This window comes from Giraffa tippelskirchi, chromosome X (genome assembly GCF_054371585.1).
Source record: "Giraffa tippelskirchi isolate mGirTip1 chromosome X, T2T-mGirTip1v1.2.pri, whole genome shotgun sequence".
Classification (NCBI taxonomy): domain Eukaryota; kingdom Metazoa; phylum Chordata; class Mammalia; order Artiodactyla; family Giraffidae; genus Giraffa; species Giraffa tippelskirchi.
Genome location: NC_137289.1, coordinates 52,317,688 through 52,338,636, shown reverse-complemented (window position 1 = coordinate 52,338,636; position 20,949 = coordinate 52,317,688). Strand labels below are relative to the sequence as shown.

At 40.9% G+C, this 20,949-nt stretch overlaps 2 protein-coding genes across 4 annotated transcripts; both read right to left on the bottom strand.

Moving 5' to 3' along the window:
* Positions 1-1,247: 1,247 nt before the first annotated feature.
* On the bottom strand, positions 1,248-3,380 carry TCEAL4 (transcription elongation factor A like 4). Of its 3 annotated transcripts, none has more exons than XM_081566362.1 (3): positions 3,271-3,380; positions 2,617-2,689; positions 1,248-2,261 (listed from the first exon to the last, which is right to left on the bottom strand). In XM_081566362.1, exon 3 carries the CDS (start codon positions 2,233-2,235, stop codon positions 1,549-1,551), a length of 687 nt encoding a protein of 228 aa, XP_081422488.1. In that variant the 5' UTR covers positions 2,236-2,261; positions 2,617-2,689; positions 3,271-3,380; the 3' UTR covers positions 1,248-1,548. The 3 variants fall into 3 exon arrangements, with proteins under 3 accessions (XP_081422488.1, XP_081422487.1, XP_081422489.1); XM_081566361.1 differs by having other exon boundaries at positions 1,248-2,256; XM_081566363.1 differs by having other exon boundaries at positions 1,248-2,256; positions 2,613-2,689; positions 3,271-3,291.
* Positions 3,381-3,958: 578 nt separating this feature from the next.
* On the bottom strand, positions 3,959-4,320 carry LOC145535418 (large ribosomal subunit protein eL39). Its single transcript, XM_081563844.1, has one exon. It carries the CDS (start codon positions 4,304-4,306, stop codon positions 4,151-4,153), a length of 156 nt encoding a protein of 51 aa, XP_081419970.1. The 5' UTR covers positions 4,307-4,320; the 3' UTR covers positions 3,959-4,150.
* Between the last annotated feature and the right edge of the window lie 16,629 nt (positions 4,321-20,949).

The following is a 20,949-nucleotide window of genomic DNA, read 5'->3' as shown; positions in this document are numbered from 1 at the left end:
CCTAAGGAGACATGCTGACTAATTGTAAGATGATAACCTGGATGGGATCCTGGGACAGAAAAAAAACATTAGGGAAAAACTGAGGTACTCTGAATAAAGTATGTATCTTGGTTAATGATAATGTATCAACATTGGTTCATTGTGACTAAAGCTTCAAGGTAAAAAGTAAGATGTTAATAACAGATATGGGGTATACAGTAACTGCATCTTTGTAACAATTCTGCAACAATTCTGTAAATCTACAACCGGCCTAAAAGTTTATTTAAAGAAACACTATAAGCAAATAAAAGGCTAATAAAGAGCCAGAGGGAAAAAAATCACATAGGTAGATGGGTCTGCTGAAATAATAAGCCAGGGCTTAACAGCAATTTCCTAGGAGACAACTTCTAAGAAAAAAACGTCAGCAGACACAAGATTAACAGGTGAGAATAGCACGGCATCTGGTCACAGATTTTTCTCCTGGTTCAATCTCCAGTATCCAAATCCAGTGCAGATGGCTGTATGCAGAAACACACACAAACCAACAAAATACTTGGAAAGGTATGTTTTATAAGAACTTTATAAATAGCAAGACCCAAGTGACAACTGGGTGCTACCCAGCTGAGTTAGGGTAACTCTACTGTAGAGAATTCTCCACCTTTCAGTTGTGACATGGTGTTGCTTTAGACCATCATGGTCTCCAGCTCATCAGCAGCGGTGGGGGCCTTAGGAGGGTACAGTACCCACAAGCAGAGGCACACCACCCAAGAGTCATGACATTACCCCAGCTGGAGAGGGCCACCCACCTCACAGCTGTCTGGACTTATTCCTGCACACACTTGAAACCTCCTCAGCCCCCTCCAAAACATCTGATGGGGCTCTGGCCCTGCTAGTGCAGGGGAGGGTGGGAACCAGCCCAACACAGCTCACATACTCAGCATCTTACTGAATATTCTCCACAGCCCTGGAAGGCAAGTTTTAACCCCAATTCACAGATGCCAAGAGTCTCCCTTACAACAATGGATCTGTAATAACTGCCAAGTTGATTCTTGCACCTTTGAGTCCCAGAGGTAATGTGACTTTTACTTAGTTCACATCCTGGCAACACAAATTTTATGTCTCCACTGCCTTCAGAAGGCACTTCACTGAATAGTACTTGATTGCTTGGTGTTGCTTTCCTATTTTTTATCTTTCATTATTGCTATGATAAAAAGTAATGTGTTTTTTTAAGAGAATATAAACAGATGAACAAAAAACAGAAAAAAAAATCGCCCACAGATAACCTCTGTTTATCTTTTAGTAGACAGTTTTCAGTTTTTCCTGTACATGGATCACTAGGAAAGTATCTTTGTAGTTTTACAAAAATGGACTGATGCCATATATATGGTTCTGAAAATTATTTTTGTTTTTAATTTTACAATGCACCATAAACATTTTTCCATGCAATGGATGAAAATCTGCTACTGAAACATAGAGGGCTGCAGTTGAATAATGAGAGCGACACCTAAAGTATAGGATTAGCATAAGGTTAAATACAGCACAAGGCCTGGTAAATGCCTGCCAGAGGCACTACACAAAAGGAATGTCTTCAAAGCCCCTTTGCGGGGCCCTGCAGCCACCCCTGAGTTCCCTTGGGCCCCTTGGGTGGAAGGGATCCTGTAAACTTTTTTGCATCCACATAAACCCCCCCAATTTCTGTCTGGTTTTCTTCACCTCATCCTCCACCCTGGCCATCTCATCAAATTCTCTTATCATCTCTTCATTGCTCAAATGCATATCGTGTATGGCCTCCTTGTATTCCTTGAGACACTGAGCCAGCCCCTTGTTGGTTTTTCTTTTGGCCTTCCTGGGTACATCCTCCCCAGCTGGGCGCTTTCCGCCAGCCCTTGGTTCCCTTGGTTCACTGGCTGGCTTGTCTTCTTTTGGTTTTCCCTCACTCACTGGCTTTCCCTCGCTCTCTGGCTTCCCCTCACTCTCTGCTTTTCTTTCTTTTGCTTTTTCCTCACTAACTGGCTTTTCTTGGCTCTCTGAGTTTCCTTCTTTTGGCTTTGTCTCACTCTCTGGCGTTTCCTTAACCTTTAATACTTCCTCATCTGTCTTTCCCTTGTGATCTGTCCTTCCCTTGTTTTCTAACTTTTCCTTGTCTTCCTTAGTACAAGCTGCTCCTGGTTTTCCTGCATCCAGTGGCTGTTCTTTGTTTTCCATCTTGCCTTGGTTCTCAGGCTTTGCTTCATTTTCACTGCCGAGTTTTTCCATGTTGAGTGTTCCCTCCTTTTCCTGTCCTGGGAGTGGGGCGGGGGAAGAGAAGACAAAGAAGAGACAAGAGAGACTGAGGTTTTGGGGGTGAAATGCAGGTCCGGATAGCAGTAGTCATTTCTAGCGGTTTGTCAGGGGTCTCCTGACCTGGCCTGGCCCTCCGACGGTGCCTTTTGCCCACCCTTTACCCCACCATTCCTCGTGCACACGTGAGACAACACTTCCCTGGCAGGCCCTGCCATTTTTCCCTATGCTTGCTCAGCGCGGCAGTGTGTAAATGTGTTGGGAAGTGGACAGCGGGGCCCCCAATTCTGCGCGGGCGGTCCCTCCACACTCCCCACCCCTCTGGGTCCCTGTCCAGTGCCCTCCTCCTTCACTGACCTGCGGGGATTCTGGACAGGTTCCTCCTCTTTCTCTAGCCCAGTAGAGCGCTGGGAACAACAGACACGTAGACCTGCAGACAGACAAGAGATCGGGGATGGGCATCGGTGGATGCACAGGGACTCGGGTCCCTTTCCAGAATCCCTGCCCTCTTCACTCAACGTTTCCCTCCCCCCACCTCCTCCGCCCCCTGCACCCCAGCCGCCATTTCTTTTCACGCCTCGGGCGCCAGACCAGGATGTTTTCCAAACTAATTTTGGATCTCTGCGTCTTTCTCTCCCAAAGGCAACTCGCCTCCCCACCCTTGAGGTCAACTTTCTACTCTACGCACAGAGTGGCAGAGGGGATTTATTTCCACTGCCTCACGGCTGGGGCGCCCCCTAGCTCACAATCTCCGGCTCCAAAATGGACGGAGGGCAGAGAGAAGAGGATGTGTAGAGAAAGGGGAATGGGTACTTGGGGTGTCCGCCTTCCCCTCCCTCCGCCCAACTGCCGCTTGCTCCCCCTTAGCCGTCTTCCCACCGCCATCTCTAGCTACACTCTGGCCAGCTCCCCTCGACCAGAACCCCATCCCCAACCTTTCTCCTTTCCGCGCCCGTTCCTCCTCCCCCATTCCAGTGTCCCACAGGCAGCGACGAGAACCCTCACACTGACCTGAAAGAACCAGGAGCAACAACTAGGGGCTCGCAGACGGCTCCGGGTCCGACAGCACCGAGGGAGGGCCAGTAACCGGACCGGTGCCCACTTCTGGGCCCAGCGGTCACGTGAGCGTCGCGTCACCCGAGCTCCGCCCCCGCACCCCGCCCACCAGCCGGAGTCTGCGAGCCGCCCACCGCCTCCCTCCGGCAGGTGCCCTCTTAACCTCTCTGGGCCCTTTTGTCCTTTTCCTCTTCTTGAGAAGTTGGTCAAAGAAATAATGTTAGTAAAAACCAGAGTTGGGGACTTACCTGGCGGTCCAGTGGTTAGCGCTCCGCGCTTCCACTGCAGCGGGCACAGGTTCTATCCGCGGTGGGAGAACTAAGATCCCACATGCTGCCTGGCGCCGCCAAAACAAAACAAAACCTCAGAGGCTTTTTTTTTTTTTTTTAATGGGTTGGGCAGTCTAGGGGAGGAGTCTATAACTTTGCTCTTAAATTCCATTGAAAGAACGTGGGCTTATAAATGAAATCCTATGACTGAACTTTAATATTGTACAAAGAGTAGAATATTGCACTTTAGGAAAAAATGTTACCGTCAAAATGAAATTGTCCCTTTTTCCTGGTGTGCAAAACATAAGTTTTCTAATGAACTAAATATTTAGATCTGAAAATGATTTTATATTTGAAACAAAATGAAAGAATGATTTTTATTTTTATTTTATTTTATTATTATTATTTTTTTTACAGTTCTAATGTTCATATTTATTACTGAGTCTCAGATTGATAGTGAGGAAATAAGAAACATCAGGAGCCAAGCATTATAGTAGTGATGTTCTCACTGATTTGGCTGCTTAAAAAAGGTCTTAACATGTGTGCCACTTTTTATGTGAGGCTTCTTATAGACCTAGCTTGGTTCTTCTCCAATGTCTTCTCTTGGAGTTGTACCTGATCTTATTGCCAGTTTTCATTCGAATCCATTGAGGAATGGGACGATTCTGCTTTTGTTTCTTGGCCAGGAATCGCTTGATCCTGAAAGTCTTGTGAGAAGACATGGTGAGGAGAGAACTCAACCTGATTTTTATTTTTAAGTGAGAGACTGAATACACAACGGACAATGACCAGATGACAATAGAATTGTGACCCACAACCTCTGTAGCAAGCCGCCCCACAAGCCAAACCACAGCCTCTACAGCAATCTTCTGGACTTGATCAATGACTGCCAGCCTTCCTATTTTTGCCCTGCCACTAACTAGAGAAATCTAAATATGCTCCCCAAACCAATCACATAAAATACCTCTGGCTCACTAGCGTTCACTACCAACAACTTCCAATCAGAGAAAATATGGTCTCGTTTTATTCACTCTAAAGTTTTCCCATTGCGCTGCCTGTCTTTAAGTCTCTGCCAAACACAAGTTAGGGTGGCTAACTCCCTTGTTATAACAAGCTCTGAATAACTAGCTTCTGCTTCTACATAAGCTTTTCATGTAGAAGGTCTTTAAAAACATAATAACTGAAAGTTGAACAGTTAGAACAGGATTGATGGATTTGATTACATTAAAACGTAAGAGATTGGGGACACATGCATTTCTCCCTGCTCTTTTTTCTAAAATTTATTTTTTTATTGAAGTGTAGTTGCATTAAAACGTTGTATTAATTGTTGCTGTACACCAAAGTGACCAGTTATGTATACATATACATTCTTCTTCATATTCTTTTCCATTATGGTTTATCACAGGATATTGAATATAGTTCCCTGTGCTGTACAGTGGTGGTGGTGGTGGTTTAGTCGCTAAGTCGTGTCCGACTCTTGCGACCCCATGGACAGTAGCCTGCCAGGCTCCTCTGTCCATGGGATTCTCTAGGCAAGAATACTGGAGTGGGTTGCCATTTCCTTCTCCAGTAGCACCTTGTTTATCCATTCTATATCTATCAGTTTGCATCTACTAACCCCAAACTCCCTCCTACCCCTGACCCCTCCCTACTCTTGTAGAGTGTATTGGTAAAAATTTACTGCAGGGCAATTTTGTAAATTGTTTAAAAATAAAAATATTTGATATTTTGGTTCAGCAATTCCAACTCGAATATTTACCCATGGAGGTAATAAGATGCTAAAATAGAATCTTGTGTTTTAATATGTTTTTAAATTCCCATACCAATTATTTATTATGCATTTATCCTTTGCCGGAATTGGGGCTACAGTAGTGATTCTGTAGGCTTTGTTTACAATGAGAAAAAAGGGAACATCACAATTGCCCATCAGTACAGATATAGTTACCTATCCCTTCGCCAGGGGATCTTCCCCACCCAGGAATCAAACCAGGGTTACATAATCTTCTTAGCATATTTGTTTACCCTGGTTATCTTTGGACATTTGGTTAGAAAAATAACCCTTTTATGTTGGGTGCCCAGAATGCAGTAAAAATAATTATTAACTATCCATAACCTGAAATTACTGTGGATGGTGTGACCCAAAGGATAATAACCATAGGATGTGGTATTGACCTGTGGAGCAGCAGTCCCCAATCTTTTTGGCACCAGGGACTGATTTTGTGGAAGATAATGTTTCCATGGACCCTGACTGGGGATGGTTTAGGGATGAATCTCATAAGGAGGGCACAACCTAGATCCCTCTCATGCACAGTTCACAGTAGGGTTTGCGCTCCTGTGAGAATCTACTGCCGCCACTGACCTAACCAGTGGTGGAGCTCAGGCGGTAATGTGAGCTATGGGGAGCAGCTGCAGGTACAAATGAAGATTCCCTCACTCGCCTGCTATTCACCTCCTGCTGTTCGGCCCATTCCTAACAGGCCATGGACCGGTACGGACCGGTACTGGTCCATGGCCCAGGGGTTGGGGACCCTTGCTCTAGAGAATACCACCTATGTGCCAGGCACTGTGCTACTTACCTTATGTTATCTGGTGTGGATTTCATTTATACTTGATGGAAAAACTCATACATAAGTGAAGCAGAATGATTTATAAAGCTACAAGCTTAACTCACTGTAGTACTGAAATAAAGATAGTAAGAGGAATAAAACATCTCCAAGTATAAAAGCTTTTAGTATATGATAAAGAAGCATTTCTGTTCAGTAGCAAAGTATAGGTTATTATGGAAAGTAAATTTGTATAATTATTTAAATAGTTAAAGAAAATGAAGAGCCTTATTTTCTGATAAACACTCAAATTCTTTTCAGAGTAGACAAGAAAAATAAAATGAAAAGTTTCTAGATTGGAAGGGAAGAAGTAAAAACTATCTCTATTTACAAATGATATGATCACAAATATAGAAAATCCCAAGGAATTCACTAAAGAACTATGAGAATGAAAGAGTTCAGCAATGTGGCAGAAATACAAGATCAATAAACAAAAATTGAGTGTGTTTCTATATGCTAGGTATGAATAATTCAAAGAGGAAAGTAAAGTAGCATTTCCATTTAAAATATCATCAAAAAGAATAAAATACTTAGAAATAAATTTTGAAAGTCCAAGAATTGTATACTGAAAACTATAAAATGTTGTTGAACAAAATTAAAGAATACATAAATAAATGGAAAGATATCCTATGTTTCATAGATTGGTAGACTTCGTATCGTTAAGATGGGCAATATTTCCTAAACTGATCTGCAGAGTCAACACAACTTCTACCAAAATCGCAGATGGTTTCTCTGCAGATTTTGACAAGCTGATCCCAAAATTCATATCGAAATGCAATGAACTCAGAATAGACAAAAATAATCTTGAAAGAGAATAAAGTTTGAGGTCTCACACTTTCAGATTTCAAAACTTACCATAGATCTACAGGAATCAAGACAATGTGGCACTGGCAGAAGGACATACAGACCAACAGAATTGAGAATACAGAAATAAAGTCTCAGATTTACAATCAATTGGTTTTCAACCAGAATGCCAAGAAAATTTAGTGCTTAAAGAAGAGTCTTTTTAACAAATGATGGTGAGACAACTAGATATCCACATGCAAAAACTGAATTTGGACTCCCACACCACACCATACACAGAACTTAAAATAAATGAAGTCCTAAATATAAGAGCTAAAACTACTAAACACTTAGGAGAAAATAAAGGTGTACTTCTTCATGATCTTGGATTAAGCAATGGTTTCTTCGATATGACACTAACAGTTCAAGCAATAAAATAAATATAGAAAAATGGGGCCTCACCAAAATGGAAAACTTTTAAATGTAAACAACACAATTAATAAAGTGAAAGCACAATGCACAGAAGAGAAAATTTTTGAAAGTAATATGTCTGATAAAGGACTTATATCTAGAATATACAAAGAGCACTTACAATTCAATTAAAAATAGGCAGGGAATTCCCTGGTTGTCCAGTGGTTAGTACTGTGTGCACTTTCACTGCCAAGGCCATGGGTTCAGTCCCTGGTTGGAACTTAGATCCCACAAGCCTCATGGTGCAATGAATAAATAAATAAATAAAAATGGTCAAAGATCCAAATAGATATTTAAGCAAAGAAAATTTATAGAAAACCAATAAGCATGATGTTCAACATTATTAGCTGCCAGGGTAATGTAAATGAAAACCACAATGAGATTCATATCCACTAGTAGTGATATAATAAAAGGGCAGATAATAAATAACAAGCATTTGCAAATACATGGAGAAATTCAAACCATCACGCAATGATGGTGGGAATGGGAAATGGTGTACCACTGTAGAAAACAGGCTGTCTGGCAGTTTCAAAGTGTTAAACATTAAGTTATCTTATGATTTGACAATTCCACTTCTAGATCCAAGATAAACGGAAAAATATCACACAAAAACTTATATGCAAATGTCCTTGGCAGCATTACTCATAATAATTAAAAAGTGGAAATATCCCTAATGTTCATGATCTGATGAATGGATAAAAAAATGTGGTTATAACAATGGAATACTATTTTTCAGTAAAAATGGAATAAAGAGCTGATACATGCTAACAGGCACATGAAAAAGTACTCAACCTCACTAATCATCAGAGAATTACAAATCAAAACAATAACGAGGTATCATCTCACCTGTAAGAATGGCTATTATTAAAAAGACAACAAATAACAAGTGTTGGAGAGGATGTGAAGAAAAGGGAGCCCTCATGCACTGTTGGTGGGGATGTAAATTGGTGCAGCCACTATGAAAAGGGCTTCCCAGGTGGCTCAGTGGTAAAAATAATTTGCCTGCCAATGCAGGAGATGTGGATTCAATCTCTAGGTCGGGAAGATCCCTCGAAGGAGGAAATGGCAACTCACTCCAGTATTCTTGCCTGGGAAATCCCATGGACAGAGGAGCCTGGTGGGCTACAGTCCCTGAGGTCCCAAAGAGTCAGACACGACTGAGCATGCATCCACTATGGAAAACACTATAGAGAGTCCTCAAAAAATTAAAAAAAAAGAACTACCATATGATCCAGCAATTCCACTTCTGGGTATTTATCTGAAGAAAACAAAAACATCAACTAGAAAAAATATATGCACCCATATGTTCATTGCAGCATTCTTTACAATAGGCAAGATAGGGAAGCAACCAAAGTGCCCATCAATAGATGAATGGATAAAGAAGATGTGATATATAATAGAATATTACTCAGCCATAAAAAGGATGAATTCTTACCATTTATAGCAACATGATTGGATCTAGGTGGTATTATGCTGAATTAAATAAATCAAACACAAATGCTTTATGATTTCACTTATATGTGTATGTGGAATCTAAAAAACAAAACAAATGAATAAACATAACAAAACAGAAACAGTTACATACACAGAGGACAAACAGGTGGTTGCCAAAGGAGAGGGGAGTTGGGGGAGGAAAGAAATACGTGAGAGAGATAAAGAAGTACAAACTTCATGTTGCAAAATAAATGTCACCAGTATGAAATATGCAGTGTGGAATATAATCAACACCTATGTAATATATTGTCACCTATGTCACCTATGGTGACATATTGTGACTTGACTTATTGCGGTGGTCATTTTGAAATGTTTAGAAATTCCAAAGCACTATGTTGTGTAACAGAAGCTAACTTAGTGTTGTAGGTCAATTAAACTTCAAAAACAAATAAAGAAAAAGAGATTAGATCTGTGGTTACCAGAGTGGGGAAGGATGAAAGAGAATTGGATGAAGGCAGACAAAAGGTACAACTTCCAATTATAAGATACGTAAGCTGTTGTTGTTGTTTAGTCGCTAAGTCATGTCTGACTTTTTTTGACCCCACAGACTGTAGCTCACCAGGCTCCTCTGTCCATGGGATTCTCCAGACAAGAATACTGGAGTGGGTTGCCATTTCCTTCTCCAGAGGATCTTCCCTTCCAACCCAGGGATTGAACCCAGGTCTCTTGCATTACAGGCAGATTCTTTACCATCTGAAACTTATACAGTATTATATGTCAATTATATCTCAGCAAAACTGGAAGAAAATAATAGTGGAATAACAATAATAAAGAACCTAGCAGCTGAATACTTTCTGAATATAAATGATTATTTTAATCTGCTAATTTTTGGAGTAATTTGTTATGCACTAATAGTAACCAGAACAGCCTATATAAAGGATATGAAAATACCAGGTTTAATAATAGATAGTGCACAAAGCCTAAAATGTTTACTATCTGGTCCTTTACAAAGAAATTTTGTCAACCCAGGTCCCAGACCAAAGGGAACAACTAAACCTCCACCACCACCACAACCATTACTATTAAGATATGATGTTGAGTAAGTACTAATATTCATGCATTTCAGGGTACATTTCAGGTAACATTTCATTCATTTAAGAGGATAACTTTAATACAATTTTAAGCTTACAAAAAATCATTCCATGTATTTTTGAAACAACTAATTCTTCAGTACTGAAAACCCATGCAGTAAAAGTTGATGGCCTAGTGGGAAGAACCTAGAATTCAGACTTAGAATTAAAAAAAAAAAAATTAACCTCTTTTAGGCCCAGTTGGTTTGCCCATCTATCTGTCAAATGGGAGAATGGATGGCAGTCAAAAGACTGACAGTGGACTTCCCTGGTGGTCTAGTTGTTAAGAATCCACCTGCCAATGCAGAGGATGCAGGTTTGATCCCTGGTCCAGGAAGATCCCACATACCTTGGAGCAACTAAGCCTGTGGGCCACAACTACTGAGCCTGCATGCCCTTTCCACAGAAAGGGGGGGCCACTGCAATGAGAAGCCCTCACACTGCAACTAGAGAGTGGTCCGAGCTCATCACAACTGGAGAAAGCCCGCTCATAGCAAAAGAGACCTGGCACAGCCAAAATAAATAAATTATTAAAAAAAAGAATCCATTTCTAAAAAAAAAACAGACTGACAGTCAAGTGTTGGCAAGGATAGAGAGTAACTGGAACCCACATATGTACTCTAGGTGGAAGTATAAATTGATATAGCCACTTTGGCAAACAACGTCTACTAAGGCTAAACATTCATGTACATTTTGACTCAGCAATTGCTGTCTTGGTATATTTCCACAGAAATATGTCTTTGTGTCCACCAAAAGATATGAAGACTGATTAGTGAGCTTGAAACTTACAGCAATGCAAATGTCCATCAAGCAAAAAAGAGTGTTATAATCCTATAATGCATTATAATACAGACATGAAAATAAGCAAACTACAAACACAAACAACATGGGGTAAACATCACAAATATAACACTGATACTTCCATTGTAAATCCTTCTCTCTCTCCTGCTACAAAAACACTTATCAGTGGAGTCACAAATGGGGGCAGATTTGTGGCCACAAGAAAGAGTTTAGGGAGAGGGAAAAGCAGAAGCAGACCCTGGAACTCAACTTGATGTGTGACAATCCCAGATGATGTTGGAGTTTATTAAGGGAAAAATATTATGCATTTTATGCTTATATATTTTAATTTGGATTAATTCCCCAAGTGGAGGCTGAGATGGGTCAAAGAAATTAACACTGTGTTAGCTTTTATTTATTTTTTTATTATTTTATTTATTATTTGTTGAATCATGGAGTAAGCAAGGGAGTTCCAGAAAAACATCTATTTCTGGTTCTTTGACTACCCTAAAGCCTTTGACTGTGTGGATCACAATAAACTGTGGAAAATTCTTAAAGAGATGGGAAAACCACACCACATACCTGTCTCCTGAGAAACCTGTATGTGGGTCAAGAAGCAACAGTTAGAACTGGACTTGGAATAACGGGCTGATTCCAAATTGGGAAAGGAGTATGACAAGGCTGTGTATTGTCACCCTGCTTATTTCAATTCTATGCAGAGAACATCACACGAAATGCCAAGCTAGATGAAGCACAAGCTGGATTCAAGATTGCTGGGAGAAATACCGATAACCTCATATATGCAGATGATACCACTCTAATGGCAGAAAGTGAAGAAGAACTAAAGAGCCTCTTGATGAAGGTGAAAGAGGAGAGTGAACAGCTTGCTCGAAACTCAACATTCAAAAAGCCATGATCATGGCATTCAGTCCCATCACTTCATGGCAAATAGATGGGGAAAAAGTGGAAACAGTGGCAGATTTTATTTTCTTGGGCTCCAAAATCACAGCAGATGGTGACTGCAGCCATGAAATTAAAAGATGCTTGCTCCTTGGAAAGTCATGGCAAATCTAGACAGCATATTAAAAAGCACAGACATCACTTTGCCGACAAAGGTCCATATAGTCAGATCTATGGTAGACTACATCAGTAGTCATGTACAGATGTGAAAGTTGGACCATAAAGAAGGCTGAACACCGAAGAATTGATGCTTTCACATTGTGGTGCTGGAGAAGACTCTTGAGAGTCCCTTGGGCTGAAAGGAGATCAAACCAGTAAACCCTAAAGGAAGTCAACCCTGAATATTCATTGGAAGGACTGTTGCTGAAGCTGAAGCTCCAATACTTTGACCACCTGATATGGAGAGTCGACTCATTAGAAAAGACCCTGATGCTGGGAAAGACTGAAAGCAAAAGGAGAAGGGGATGACAGAGGATAAGATGGTTGGATGGCATCACCAACACAATCGACATGAGTTTGAGCAAACTCCAGGAAATAGTGGAGGACAGAGGAACCTAGCATGCTGCAGTCCACTGGGTCACAAAGAGTGGGAAATGACTTAGCGACTGAACAAACAGCTTTTCTTTTAAATTATTTCCTGTTAAGCAGATCAATGCAGAGAAACAGTTTCTATAAGCTTCTGATAGGTCCAAACACTCAAAGGCTAATACCATGTCTGATAGACCAGACACTAGAGTGAGATTTGGGAGATCACCTGGGTCCTGGTGTCAGTTCTTACCCAGTAGCTATGTGACCTTGGGTAATACCCTTTACCTCTCTGTGAAGATCCCATCTGGGAAAAGACATTGCGTTCCTAAATGGGATAGAATTTACTATGCCAGTCGAATTACTTTAGCAAGAGCAATAACTATGAGTGTTATGATTTCTTACAACAAAATTCCCAGTGGTGTATGACAAAATATCTGGTCAAACATCATATCTTCTCAAAGTTATATGGTCCCCACCTAACTCCAGTTCCCAAGAGCTGACATTTTTCACACTTACTTCTGTGTAAGGAACATTTTTAAGGAAGACTTAGTTACATCATAGACAGATTTCCACATTTCAGAAGCATTCTAGGGCACCAGCAGAGGTGATGAGCAGCAGGACTGGCTGAGTCGCAACCCCCAGATGGACGCTAGGCAGTGTGGCAAGGGCTGGATTGACAACCTACTAGAGGGGAGTATAGAGCTCTCATGCTCCGCTCGTGCTCACCAATAATCCTAGATTTGCTTTTAAAGCCCTTCTTATTAAGAAGAAAGCATAGATGTCCACTTTTCAAGCTTTCTTCCCCTCCACCCAACACTCATTTTCATCCTCTTCTTATTCAGGAGCGACTGGTCGTGATCAAAAAGGAGGAGGCCGATGATGGGTTAGGAATCAGGGCCAACCCCATCTTATTGGTCTCTGCCTTGGGATGAGGTTTTCATCCTGTCAAGTTAATATTTTGGGTTTTATTTTGTCAGGCATACATGCTGGGTGATGAAAAAATAACTTTAACATTCAGATAGCTTGATGAAAAAGATGGTGGAGGAGAGTCATATTTTTCTTGATTTAGTACCATCTATTAATTTAATTAATACCATTATATTAATATAGTCAAGAGGCAGGTTCTTCACTGGCTGAGCTAGTGGAGAATGGGACATGAACTACTCTCATTCTCTCATTGGATGCTCTCATTCTCAGAATGACACATAATTGCAGATCATTAAGGCTTATGTTTTTAAAAATGAAAGATTATAGGCCAGAAAAGAACAAAAACAAATAAATCTGAATGAAATATAATAGTAATTTCAGAATCTTGGAGACTTGACAAAGATATTATTTTTTGAAAATTTTTGTCTCTTTCTGGGCATTTTGTTGCTGTTATTTATTAAAATGAATTCAAAAGAAGTTTATGGTATTTTTATTCTGTTAACACTGTTTCTCCCTGATTCACACTTGCAATATGTTATTCACTGTAGTTACAGCTGGTGGCTGAGGGTAAAGCGTCTGCCTGCAATGCTGGAAACCTGGGTTCAATCCCTGGGTCAGGAAGATCCCCTGGAGAAGGAAATGGCAACTCTCTCCAGTACTCTCGCCTGGAAAATTCCATAGATGGAGGAGCCTGGTAGGCTACAGTCAATGGAATCGCAAAGAGTTGTACATGACTGAGCAACTTCACTTCCCTTATTTAGCCTTTTCCAAAAACACAGCATCAGAGCATGATTGTTCCTCATTCGCCCATCAGGTTAAAAGTCGGATGTACTTATTATCCCCTTCAGTCTTTAACATCAAGCCAGGTTTGTCTCTCTATTCACCAGATTCACCTGTCTCAATCAGTCCTGCACTCTCAGCTGAATTATTGGATATTTAAATGTTATTTTATTAATGCTTCTGTTTATTTCTGGAATTTACAAGTGCAAAACAGCCAAAACATACAACTGTCCTAATGGATTCGATATATCAACATGCCTTCTAACACAATATGTATGAGACCAATGTGCTACAAGAACTTTAGTAAAAACATTTGCATGGCATAGTGACAAATATTGGTGTTTTGAAGCAACAACAATTAGCATGATACAAAGTGACTTAGTGAATTTTTTTTCGGAAAATATCCATAGCTCTCCCTGAACACACAGCTCTGAAAAGAACCTTCACTTTGCCCAAATTTATTTTGATGTGTAGGTCAATCATGTGGCATCCCACCCCACCAGGTGGATTTACTTGTTGCTGATTTTGCGATAGTTTGTCTAGGTCTTTGCAGTAAAATCCTTTTTTCAAGTCCTTTTATAAGATTTTCTAATATTTCTAATGTTTTTCTAACATATCAGATAATGATAAATTATTCCTGATGAGAAAGTCAATTTTTGTGCATCTGGTCTCTAAAGATGGTAATTTTAGTATCTGACCATGAAACAAACATCATGTTAGCAAAGGAGATTAATTAAGGTTTTTTCCCTTTAACATTGTAAAGTGAATCATTTGTATTTCACTCAATTTGAAATATTTTGTCTGTTTGGTTCATCTTTTCCCATACCAGATATAATTCCTAATCATTTATACAGAATTTTTATATCCTTATTTATAAATGTGACCACTCAAAACTCTTTTTAGTGTGCTCTTTTCATATTATGCTATGCTAAGTTGTTTCAGTCATGTCCAACTCTTTGCAGCCCTAATGGACCATAGTCCACCAGGCTCCTCTGTCCATAGAATTTTCCAGGCAAGAATACTGGAGTGGGTTGCCATGCCCTCCTCCAGGGGATCTTCCCGACCCAGGGATTGAACCCGTGTCTGTTATGTTTCCTGCATTGGCAGGCAGGTTCTTTACCACTAGTGCCGCCTGGGAAGCCCCTTTCATATTCTATTTCCTTTAAAAAAAATGTAATTTTCTTCATTATCTGACACTACTTCATTAACAACAACAACAATGTTTGTGTCCGTGCCAAGTCTCTTCAGTTGTGTCCAACTCTTTGTGACCCTATGGAGTGTAGCCTGCCAGGCTCCTCTGTCCATGGGGATTCTGCAGGCAAGAATACTGGAGTGGGTTGCCATGCCCTTCTCCCGGGGATCTTCCCAACCCAGGGACCGAACCCGCATCTCTTATGTCTGCTGCATTGGTGGGGGGGGTGGGGTTCTTTACCATGTGAGCCACCAGGGAAGCCTAACAACAAAAATACTTGTTCTTAATGGTCTTACATTAAGTACATTTGGAAACTTGGCCGTTTGGGATGGCAGTTCCTTGGTGACCTCAATTTCTTCCATTTCCTTAATCCTTAAGTCTTTTTGTGGCGAGGGGAGAGGGTTTAATTTCTGTGATTTATACTTTCCACACATCCACACATTTTATCAAAATTCTCCAATTAAAATAAATGAAAAAAATTCAATGTATCATCATAAATGTTTGAAAGAAATATCCTTTGTACAGAATAAAACTTTCTGTATTATTCCTTTTTTCTCACTAAGGAGGTTACTCAGATGTGTAATCTTTTTGCCCCAGGCAACAGCTCTCATATTTATTCACCAAGTATACATTTAAGGCTGTTTTTCTGGGATTAAAGCATTGTCAAGAAAAAAACATTTATCTTGGTTGACTTTTAAAGATATTTTACTTTTTTATAAATATATTTATTTCTGTTTGTGTTTTGTATTTGGAGACTAGTTTTGCTATTTTTCCTTTTATTCCAATTCACTGAGGTTTTTGTTCAGAATTGGAGGCAGTGGCTTGCCAGACTGGTCCCATTTTCCAGGAGCTCCTTCTCTAGGTTGTAGAGTTACTGTTCAAGCCAGGGTTGCTTAGCCAGGCTTTTAAATACTCAGTTGGTGCACAAATGGCCCAAACATGGCCTGCATCCTTCCTCTGGCATTATGGACCTGGTTTACAGAAGTTAGACTCTCAAAGGTGTGAAGCTGAATTTTCTTCAACTCAGGTGGTGTAGATGGCACCTGCAAAGTGCTCTCTAGGGCTAGGTGAAGGCTACAGAAGCTTTTAGATAGTCTGATTATTCCATGCCTTTCATTTGGCTCTTGCCAGGTAGAACTACCCAATCACATATAACTACATTAGGTTATTGACAGGGTTTCCTGCATTACATTTCATTCAATCAGATGTTAGTTGCTCAGTTGTCTCCGACTCTTTGTGACCCCATGGACTGTAGCCCCCCTGGTTCCTCTGTCTATGGAATTCTCCAGGCAAGAATACTGGAGAGGGTAGTTTCCCTTCCCTAAGGGATCTTTGTGACCCAGGGATCAAACCTGGGTCTCCCACATTGCAAGCACATTCTTTACCATCTGAGCTAGCTCCTTATTGCAAAATTCAGACTTAAATTGAAGAAAGTAGGGAAAACACTAGGTCATTCAGTTATGACCTAAATCTAATCCTTTACGATTATACAGTGGAAGCGACAAATAGATTGAAGGGATTATCTGATACAGAGTGCCTGAAGAACTATGGATGGAGGTTCATAACATTGTACAGGAGACAGTGACCAAAACATCCCAAAGAAAAAGAAAAACAAGGCAAAATTGTTGTCTGAGGCGGCCTTGGGCTTCCCTGGTGGCTCAGATGGTAAAGAATCCACCTGCAGTGGGTGAGACCTGGGTTCGATTCCTGGGTTGGGAAGATCCCCTGGAGGAGAGCATGGCAAGTCACTTTGAAAACAGACTATGATGAACACAAAGAGATAGTATAGTAGATATCGCAAGCACAGATAACTCCCTAGGGTTTTGTGACTTGGTTTCCTGTACTGCATTTCATCCGGTCAGATGTTGCATCTACACAAGGCTTAATTTGCATACAATATATAAATATGGAAAATACGCTTGCGACTGCCTTTCTCTTTCTATCCTAGATTCTCTAAATTTCTGTCCTTCCTGGTTGAGCATTCCTCTCTGTCTATCTTTGCCCAGAAGGCTGGCAAGAAAGCCACTTCTAACACAGACAAGGATAGATGAATAGAGATAGCACAGTAACAATTGCAAGCACATATAACTCCCTAGAATGTTTTGACAAATTTTATTTGCATTGCATAAAATTAGATGTAGTTTGTCTGCAAGGCCTTATTTGCATACAGCATATATAAACAGACCCTATAGATCTCCATCGCCTTACTTTTTCATTCCAAGATACTGTAAAGGTCTGTCCTTCTTAACTGAGCATTCCTCTAACTCTATCTTTGCCCAGAAGGGTGGCAAGAAAGCTATTTCTAAAACAGGGAAGAATAGATGGATTGAGATAGTCCAGGAACTACTGCAAGCACATATAACTTTGTCAGCTTTTGTGATAGGGTTTCTTGTACTGCATTTCATCCAATGACATATTACCTCTACACAAGGCCTTATTTACATTTGTTGTGGTTTAGTTGCTCAGTCATGTTCCACTCTTTGCAACCCCATGGGCTGCAGCACACCAGGCTTCCCTGTCCTTCACCATGTCAGGGGGCATGCTCAAATTCATGTTCATTGAGTCGGTGATGCCATCCAGCCAACTTGTCCTGTCATCCCCTTCTCCTCCTGCCTTCAATCTTTCCCAGCATCAGGGTCTTTTCTAATGATTCACTCTTCTTCATCAGGTGGCCAAAGTATTGGAGCTTCAGCTCCAGCATCAGTTCTTCCAATGAATATTCAGGGTTGATTTCCTTTAGGATTGACTGGTTTGATATCCTTGCAGTTCAAGGGACTCTCAAGAGTCTTTTCCAACACCACAGTTCAAAAACATCAATTCTTTGGTGCTCAGCCGTTTCTATGGTCAAACTCTCACATACATACATGACTACTGGAAAAACCATAGCTTTGACTATATATATGAACCTTTGTCGGCAAAGTAATGTCTGCTTTTTAATAGGCTGTCTAGGTATGTCATAGCTTTTCTTCCAGGGAGCAAGCGTCTTTTAATTTCATGGCTGCAATCACCATCTGCAGTGATTTTGGAGCCCAAGAAAATAAAGTCTGTCACTGTTTCCATTGTTTCCCCATTTATTTGCCATGAAGTGATGGGACCAGATGCCATGATCTTAGTTTTTTGAATGTTGAGTTTTAAGACAGCTTACTTGCATCAGTTCAGTTCAGTTCAGTCACTCAGTTGTGTCCAACTCTTTGCGACCTAATGGACTATAGCATGCCAGGCTTCTTTGTCCATCACCAACTCCCAGAGCTTGCTCAAACTAATGTCTGTCAAGTCAGTGATGCTATCCAACCATCTCATCCTCTGTCGTCCCCTTCTCCTCCTGCCCTCAATCTTCCCCAGCACCAGAGTCTTTTCCATTGAGTTAGTTCTTTGCATCAGGTGGCCAAAGTATTGGAGCTTCAGCTTCAGCATCAGTCCTTCCAATGAATATTCAGGACTGATTTCCTTTAGGATTGACTGGCTTGATCTCCTTGCAGTCCAAGGGACTCTCACAAGTCTTCTCTGACACCACAGTTCAAAAATATCAGTTCTTTGGTGCTCAGCTTTCTTTATAGTCCAACTCTCACATCCATACATGACTACTGGAAAAACCATAAGCTTTGACTAGACGGACCTTTGTTGGCAAAGTAATGTCTCTGCTTTTTAATATGCTGTCTAGGTTGGTCATAGCTTTTCTTCCAAAGAGCAATCATGTTTTAATTTCATTAAAAGACACTTATTTGCATACAGGGTATGCACCTTGCTCTTTCATTACAAGATACTGCAAAGGTTTGTCCTTTGTAACTGAGCATTCCTCTAAGTCTATCTTTGCCGGGAAGGGCGGCCAAGAGGACACTTCTGAAAGAGAGAAGGGAAAGATGGATAGAGATAGCCCAGTAACTATCGCAATCACATATAACTGCCTGGGACTTCTTGACAGAGTTTCCCAGATTGCATTTCATCCACTCAGATGTTGCCTGTATGCATGACCTTATTTGAATACAGCATATATAAATAGACAGCAGTGATCACCACCGCCTTATTCTTTCATTCCAAGGTACTGTAATGGTCTGTCCTTCATGGCTGAGCATTCCTCTATGTCTATCTTTTCCCAGAAGGTTGGCAAGAAAGCCACCTCCAAAGCAGAAAAGGATAGCGTGATAGAGATAGACCAGTTACTATTGCAAGGATATATAACTCTCTTGTGTCTTGTGACAGGGTTTCTTGTATTGAATTTCATCCAATCAGAAGTTACCTGCATGCAAGTCCTCATTTGCATACGTATATAAGTGGAAAGCCTATATAAGTGGAAAGAAGTCATGCCACTGCTTTTCTCTTTTATTCCAAGATACTGTAAACGTGTGTCTTTTGTGGCTGAGCATTCTTCAAAATCTATCTTTGTCAAGAAAGGCATCACGAAACCCACTCCCAAAACAGAGAAGGAAAAAATGAATGGAGATACCCTACTAACTATTACTCTGTGTGTATCTACAAGGGTTTCTTGGTAACTCAGATGGTAAAGAATCTGCCTGCAATGCAGGAGACCCAGGTTCGATCCCTGGGTCAGGAAGATCCCCTGGAGAAGGGAATGGCAACCCACTCCAGTATTCTTGCCTAGGAAATCCCCTGGACAGTGGAGCCTGGCAGAATTCTTGCCTGTCTTGCCATGGACAGAGGAGCCTGACAGGCTACAGTCAATTGGATTGCAAAGAATCGGACACGACTGAGCAACTTTCACTTCACTTCATATGTACAAGAATCTGAAGTTGGTTCACTGTAATATTTAAATGTCTTGCACAGCGTCAATTATTTTCTTAACAATATCATTTTGAGCGTGTCTGACTATGCCTCCCTCATTGCCTGCTCAACCTAGTGTTCCTTCCTCACCTCCAGTGAGATCCTCACTGCCATGCACCTGCTGCTGAGCATGGTGATTGAAAAGCCCGCCATTTCCAAGGCCAGCAAGGCAGTCATCAGGTACATGTCCTGTAAATGAGCTGCCTCAGGACCACCTGAGCATTGCAAGCTGAAGGCTCTTTTCAGAACCAGGTCAGTTTTCTTTATAAGAATTGTATTCTGGTAAACTTTGATCTACTTTATTTTTACAGCATGGTATCCTGCTAATTTTACAACTTTTTTGTTTGTTTTTTTTTTTTACAGAGAACTGAATATTGGACTTCCCATTTGGCCCACTGATAAGGAATCTGCCTGCAATGCAGGAGATGTGTGTTCAATCCCTGGGTAGAGAAGATCCCCTGGAGAAGGAAATGGCAACCCACTCCAGTATTCTTGCCTAGGAAATCCCCTGGACAGTGGAGCCTGGTGGGCTACAGTCCATGGGGCTGCAAAAGAGTTGGACGCTTTTTGTTTAGAGACTAAACAACAAAATATTATCGATTTTATTTTAGCGTATCTACAATCTAATTTGGTCAAAATGAAATAGTATGTTTTATTCAATAATATTTCATTATACCACTTTCCTGAAGAGTGAGTTCTTTTATTTTTATAGGTCAACCTTTCACAAGGTCTGTAAGATAATGTTCTTTACCTTTTCCACTCTTGTTTTCTCATGAATGTATGGCAAAATTTTCTAGAGATGCACTGTTTGTCTGTGTTAGTCACTCAGTCGTGTCCAACTCTGTGTGACCCCATGGACTGTAGCCCACCAGGCTCCTCTGTCCATAGGATTCTCCAGGCAAGAATACTGGAGTGGGTTGCCATGCCCTCCTCCAGGGAATCTTCCTGACCCAGGGATTGAACCCATGTCTCTTATGTCTCTCCTGCATTGGTAGGTG

Bases quoted from the DNA above. Each gene is read 5' to 3' on its own strand.
- TCEAL4 (XM_081566362.1), bottom strand. From the start codon at position 2,235: ATGGAAAAACTCGGCAGTGAAAATGAAGCAAAGCCTGAGAACCAAGGC.
- LOC145535418 (XM_081563844.1), bottom strand. From the start codon at position 4,306: ATGTCTTCTCACAAGACTTTCAGGATCAAGCGATTCCTGGCCAAGAAA.